Source organism: Pholis gunnellus (assembly GCF_910591455.1).
Source record: "Pholis gunnellus genome assembly, chromosome: 2".
In the NCBI taxonomy this organism is placed as follows: Eukaryota; Metazoa; Chordata; class Actinopteri; order Perciformes; family Pholidae; genus Pholis; species Pholis gunnellus.
In genome coordinates, this window is record NC_136536.1 from 7,547,506 (window position 1) to 7,554,453 (window position 6,948).

Consider the following 6,948-nt stretch of genomic DNA (forward strand, 5'->3'; position numbering starts at 1 on the left):
AGCAGCTCGCCATAGTGGTGCCACAGTGCCAGCAGCACAAGAAGCAGCTCCTCTGGAGAAAAGTGAGAGCCAACGCCCCACTGTCAGCTCCTCAGACCCTCCCTCTTCACATAGAGAGCTGAGCTTTTTTTGTGTGCAGAGCTTCTGTGGTCGTGACTGAGCTCAACTAGGAGACGTTTTTACCGCGGAGAAGTTGATTCATTCGAGTGGAAGGAGAGAAAAAACCCCCCCCAAAACGCGCTAACGGTTAACGGGAAAACTCTTTTCCTTTCGTCAGTTGCTGGCGACGAGGCTCTTAACACACACGCACACATACAGTCGGTGTTTATACGTGAAGAAGATAGTAGTTACCGGAATGGCTGATTCTACCGCGTCCAGCACCGGTGCCAACTGCCTGGAGAAGCTGAAAAATTACGTGAGGACCCAAAAGGGGGTTATCCTCGCTGCAGAAATAGTAAGTTCACTGACCACTGACACGTGTTGCTTTTAGCCACTACGTATGAACTGCTGCAACCGTTTACAAAACCTACTTTATAATATGTTGTGTGTACAAATGCATAAGTAGCATAGCCTCATTCATATTTCATATATTAAAGTGGTTTAATGTAGCCTACATGGCTGTTATTGATTTGTTACACTATTATGCTCGACAGAAGAACAGCATTTGTTCCTTCTGTCGCCAATGTTTCAGTATTTTTCTCTTGAAAGCTGTATCTGTCTTGTGGTATGTGGTCTGGAGGGGGTTTAAGGGATCATGAACTGAGGTTAAGGGTTTCCACCTGTCACTTGTGCTCCACAGTTTTCTCATTTGGCACCAAAGAGCCACAATGCTGATGGTTAAAGGCAGAGGAAAGGTCATACGAGTTGACTCGACCTAGTTAATGCCGTCAGGCGTCTCCTGTTTATACTTATACTCACATAGCAGTCTGCATACTTTGTGTTGGCAGGTAGCGGTAGCCTTACTATGGTGAGAGAATGCATTGCATATTACATTCCTACAAGTATAAAAAGCCTCATGAAGTGAGGGGTTTTTCCCACTTTATGTCTTTGCACATCTGGCTGTAGTTAAGAGGATTATAGACACCTATAGTGGCGGACATAGGAACATCAGCGCAAAGGTGTGTGGGTGGGTTTAAATGATCCACTTCCTGGCAAGATACAACCACTTCCTGTCTGGGAAGTCTTGTATTCATACTCTCCTTGATCATTGTTTTCACATCATTGCCTTTTGTTTGCATTTCACAGCGGTGTGTTCTCTTAACACATGACTAGCTTTGACTTTTAAATACTTTAAACGTATGCATTTTTTTTTTTTAATCAGATTCTCACCAAGCACATAGCAACATAGTATTATCACTTATCTCACAGTAGCTTGCAGAGTTCTTACAATGTTATTGTGCTTCTGTGTGTTACTTTTGAAGGCAAGGTCCTGCTCTCATAACTCAATGGACTCGTTATAAAGCAGGCTTTCAGATGTTGGTGGTCAGTGGTCCGCCCACTGTAAAGACTTTTCCCTTTTTTTCCCCAGAAGTAATGGAAATTCCAGGCTGTGTGTGAAGCTTGTTCCTGGGAACAAAGAATGTGTGAATTGCTTGCAGTTGGCACACATCTTTTGGTGTGCCGATCACAGATAGCTTCACGCTTCAGTGGATACACTCGGTAGTGTGTTGTATCCTTGCCCACTCTTTACTGGAGCCCGATGAACCTTTTTAAAAGGAAGTCATCTCTGATGGTTGATGTCTAAAACTGCTTACAGGGCAGGGAGAGAGGGATGTGGGAGGGAAACAGGAAGGCAAATGTCATTACTGCTTGTTATGTCCAATCTATTGGGAAATTGGGTGTTTAACCCCAGCAGCCAGTTTTAAAACCAAATCTAAAGGAATAAATCAGCGGTCTGTAAATCGTGACAACAAGGCCGCCGTGGCTCGTCAAACTACATTTAGTTATTTAGCTTTTAATCTGGCTGTCAAGAGGCAAACTTGAACATGTTTGAAGCTGCAGAACAACTTAAAGATCATAGTCATACTCACACACCCATGTAAAGTCAAATTCAGTTCGTCATGTGGCGCAGTTAAGCCAGGAGCGATAAGTAAGGATGAGTCATGCGCTGAGCTGATCTTTCGCCTCACTTTTAATATTTTGAAATAAAGCGGCCTTAGTCAAAAGGGAGGAAAGCAGGCAGAAGAATGACAGTTGAATAAATGACTAGATGTCATGATAAGCAAGAAAGTGACGAAGTGAAACTGAACTTTCCATTTTTCTCTCTCCGTACACTTTAGTGAGAAAATGTAAGTCACTTCCCTAGCAACCGTTGCTGTTTGGTGTGTCTCCGTACAACGGACGAGCTCTTGGCTCCATCGTTGCTGCTGACTATAATTAGCCGAGCGTTCACAACAATTTCCCTCCAGTTATTTTTCTTTAAGAGCAGCTCATTATACTGATGTGAACAGACCCTCGCTGGGATCCTAAACGCTGACCCATGCAAACAGATCCGCCGCTGTAGGAGACATAAAGGTGTCAACATCTCGCAGCCTTTCTTGTTCTGAGGGACTCTTGTGTTGGCGGGTGTTTCTCTGTGTGTGTGACGGCCTCCTCAGTAGCCGGCTCTGGCCCGTATAAAGCCTCTTTTGTGTAGGACCTTGGCCTCGGCCCGCCCCGGCTGCTCTACAGAGGCAGCCTGTGCCGGCCTCCGGAACACATGAACTACTGATGCATGCGGCTGGCTGCGCGTTTGTGTAGCAGTTGCGGGCGAGGGGAGGGGGGAGCGTCGGTGACAGATGTAGCACTAGTGTCGGTTACATCATCCGTGTATCATTTAGACTGCAGAGATTTGACACTGGCTCCTGAGTCGTCTGTGTCTGAGAATAAAACATTGCAATGTGCTTTTAAAATAAATATATACGTCAGAGTCTGATGCATTAAGTACGCGTTTTATATTTCTCGATAGGAAAATATGAATGTATGTTATATAGTTATTAATGTACTAAAGTGTATTAGAACTGCAAAGATGTATCGATCAGTCATTCGAAAGAAAATTATTGAAAACTGGTTTTAATAATCATAATTAATTTTTCAAGCAAAATATGTGAAAATATAGGTTTTTTTTTAATCGTAGTTAATTGAATATTTTGGGGATTTGGACTGTCCTTAAGACAAAAAAAGACGTTGTAGAGTTTCCAGATGTTGTTTAGACGGAACAATTAATCAATAAATCAATAAAAAAATCAGCAGATTAATGTATAATGAACATATTTGTTAGTTACAACCTTAAAGTGTTATTGGCACACTGTTTGGGTGGCCGTGCAATTTTTTTTAATGTACATATGTCACATTTGTATGTGTATGACAGTGCACAGGTATTATGAATCTATGTTGTAGAACAGGACAATAAACTAAATGCTTGAATTTAAATAGTTGGACTCAAACATGCTTAATGACTTGTACTGTTAACTCTTTGAAATGTCCACTCCTTCACAGCTGTCGTATGTCCGTGTTGTGTGAATGTATCCACCCACACAGTTTGACAGCAGCGAACAATAGCTGTATTGACAACAAAACGGCTGATACTGGTTGAGGGTCGTAGGCTGCCTGCCTGAGTTTATGATTTCTGCACATTGGCAGCATTTCAGTGGAATGGACTGAGAAGAATGCCCGCTGAGTCTTTTTTTTTTTTTTTTTTTTTCCTCGTGTGGAAAAATAAGATCTTGATGGAACAAACGCATGCTGGTAATCTAAAGAAGAAAGCAGCATGTGGTGGACAGAGTGCATTATAGTCCATCCAGTTGTCTCACTGTGCAGAAAATATTTAGTTCTTTGATAAAAGGCTTGTTATTATGTGGATGTTGAATTGTAAACTGACTGGAGTAAATGAAACAACGAGGCCTTTGTTTGGAGTGATTTACTGTCTGACTGGCTTCGGCTATTGAAGTGGACACAGATCTTTTTTTCTGTTCCTGAGCATTCCGATGATTTGTCACCTGCAAAGTCTAACAGGAGAGAAATTTGGGCATCTGTTACTTCTCTAGCACAACCCTAAAGTATTGTGTGATATCTCAAAATCATTAATCTCTCCCGTTTAATTGCTTTCCCCAACACTTTCCTTTCCCTTCGTTCCCTCTCAGTTCATCAGTTTCATTATCATCATCTGCTATGGTGCATCCTACTCTGGAGGCTACTCCTCCGTGGCCATCTGCGAGATGGTCTTCGCCATGGTCTTCTTCGGCATCTTCATGATGGAGGTGGACAAGCAAATCCTAGTGGTCAACTGGGTCTGGAGCGTGAGTCCTCTACGTGTCTTACTATCTTACAGCAAGCATACACACTGATGCACACGTGTGCCTCGTTGCACAACGCTTCATCTTCCGCTTCCCTCTTTTGTGCAGGACCTTTTCCGTGCTGGTATTGGTGCAATCCTTTACCTCATCGTCTCTCTGATCAACGTGATTGGAGGGGCCGGGGACGGCGCCCGTATTGCAGGCGGGGTGAGTCAAGCTGCCCTGAAACTACTCATATGTTTATTGCTTGTTTTGACAACCATTAACTGTTATCGATGAATCTGTTTTACTGTAGGTGTAGGAACTCATTAACGATGCGGAAACTGAAACTAAAGGGTTTTTATAATGATCTGACAAACTCTCAAGACACTTAGTCACTATTGAGTAACATGAACATCTCAAATCATATTTCCTGCTTCCTTCCTGTTTAAGTCTAGTAAAGAGCACGAGACTTTGTCACAGTGTCAGACAAACTGCATCCACAGGTCCTTTAGTTCATGCAGGTCAGAGACTTGTCTTCACGTTGTTGTGAGCGTCGGTTTTCAAACAGGTTTGAATTTATCGTAGCCAATGAAAAGGCTGCATTTATAGTTGGAGCACCTCGGAGATGAGACTGAGATGAGAAAAGAGTGGCATCCATCTAGAGTGCAGCCATTAATTATATTTTTAGTGCAATTAGAGTCATTAAACGAGCTTCATGGGAAATGAAAAGGAGCTGGAGTGATATCAAACATCAAAAATGCACACAAAGAAACAGCAGGTTTTTATGAGAAAACTGAGGTAAATGTAGTAACAGAGCCTGTAGCCTGTAACATTATGATAAAAGGAACAGTGTGTAGCAGTTAGGGCGATCAATTGGCAGAAATATAATATAATATTATTAAGTATGTTTTCTTGACTAAGAATCGTTGTTTTTGCTACTTTAGAATGAGCCGTTTATATCTACATACGGAGCAGGTCCTCTTTACGGGGTCCGTCATGTTGCACCGCCATGTTTCTACAGTAGCCCAGAATGGACAAACCAAACTCTGGCTCTCCATAGGACCTTTTGTGTTTTTATGTTTTTGCGTCAGCCAGCGTATATGTTTGAGACTACTCAATACATCACATCTGCACCTGAACAGCTGACACAAATTTGACCCACAGTGACTGTAATCTTGTAATCGGTACGTCTTCTGGTGTGAGTCGCACAACAGATCGGAGATTTTGAAAGTCACTTGCCTTTAGCTATGTCACATAAAATATGAGATTATATTACAGTACTTGCTACTGTATCTACGATTCTGATCCTGGGTTATTGTTCCTTAGGTCTTTGGTTTGATTGCCGGTCTGCTGTTTGCCTATGACACCTACACCATCTATTTGCAAATCAAGAGCACCAGGCAGCACACGGCAGCTTCCACCGGTGAGTGCAGCAGATATTTACTTGACTGATGCACTAAAAACACGCTCTATATGACTATAATCTGCTTTATTTCATGTCATCAACAAGTTTGTCTTACTTTTTCTTTTATACAGATGACCGAGTTTAAACACTCCAAGACACATGTGCTTCTGCCAAGAACACAGCAGAAAAACAGAAGAAGAGGAATTTATGCAGAAGTTAACGTAAGAGTGGGTCACAAAGGACGACGGACAGCACAATGAGCAGGTCACAGTTTAATCAATGCCACTGTATGGTGCGAACAGACGAGAGATTTCTTTTAGGGCCGTGCCTGAGAGGAGCATGATGTAAGTGAGTGGTACTGAACATCTGTACCTGCACGTCAAGACAAAATCTTGTCTGCAACAAGAGGAATTAAACCGTTACTCCAACCTCAATGAACCACTGATTTAAAAAAGGGAAAACAGTAAATAATAGGCAATGGTTGTCATCAAGCAGCTTGTCTAATACACATGTGTATTGTTTAATGGACCGTTGTAGTGGGTAGTAACTGTGTCATTTGGACTTTAGAAGTAACTGACATGTGCATGTGGTATTTAAGGAATTGTTTAACATCATAATGATGCACTTCAGAGTGTTTCCTGTATTTCCAGAGAGATTCCTCAGCTGGACAAACATTTCCTTCTCTGTTATTTAATCATCTCTTTAGAGTTCTCCACGTGTGTTTCAGTGCCTTAGACTGTCGTTCTAATTAACAAGTTCCTTCATGTTCATCTTATACTCTTGAAGCCTAAACATTTGAGGTGTCTTCTGTCATTGGTCAGCAATCTTTTGGCTGTTTTTGTACTAAGTAGAGTTGAGTCTGCCTCATTAGATGTCAATTAACCATCAGCATCATGTTTCTTATTTTAAAATGGTGTCATCCCCCAGTTTCAGTCTACTTTGATTCTTGCTCAGGTTGTTTTCTTTTCTTACATTTGTAATACATTTTAAAGGTGCCGAATACATGTTGCCATTGTATACAGTCCAGAAGTGGGGTCCAGTTTCTTTGGTTCATGTTTTCTTTTGAAGAAAAAAGAAAAATCACATAGTTTTGAATTTTATGATGTGAATAGCACAATTTCAATATCTTCTGTAACTGTTTCTTCTCCCATTCGGTTGTTATTTGTCCAAGTAAAACATTGCCTTATTGGTTGTTTTTTTTAACATGCTTTACAAGAGTCTGCTGTGTAATTTCAAAATTCAAAGCAGCCTTGCTTTGGGAAATAAAAGCCATTGTTACTACAGAGA

General features: G+C 41.5%; 1 protein-coding gene across 1 annotated transcript; it reads left to right on the forward strand.

The window, feature by feature from the left end:
- On the forward strand, positions 1–6,948 carry plp2b (proteolipid protein 2b). Its single transcript, XM_079180250.1, has 5 exons — positions 1–454; positions 4,122–4,277; positions 4,383–4,481; positions 5,583–5,679; positions 5,793–6,948. Exons 1-5 carry the CDS (start codon positions 356–358, stop codon positions 5,804–5,806), a joined length of 465 nt encoding a protein of 154 aa, XP_079036376.1. The 5' UTR covers positions 1–355; the 3' UTR covers positions 5,807–6,948.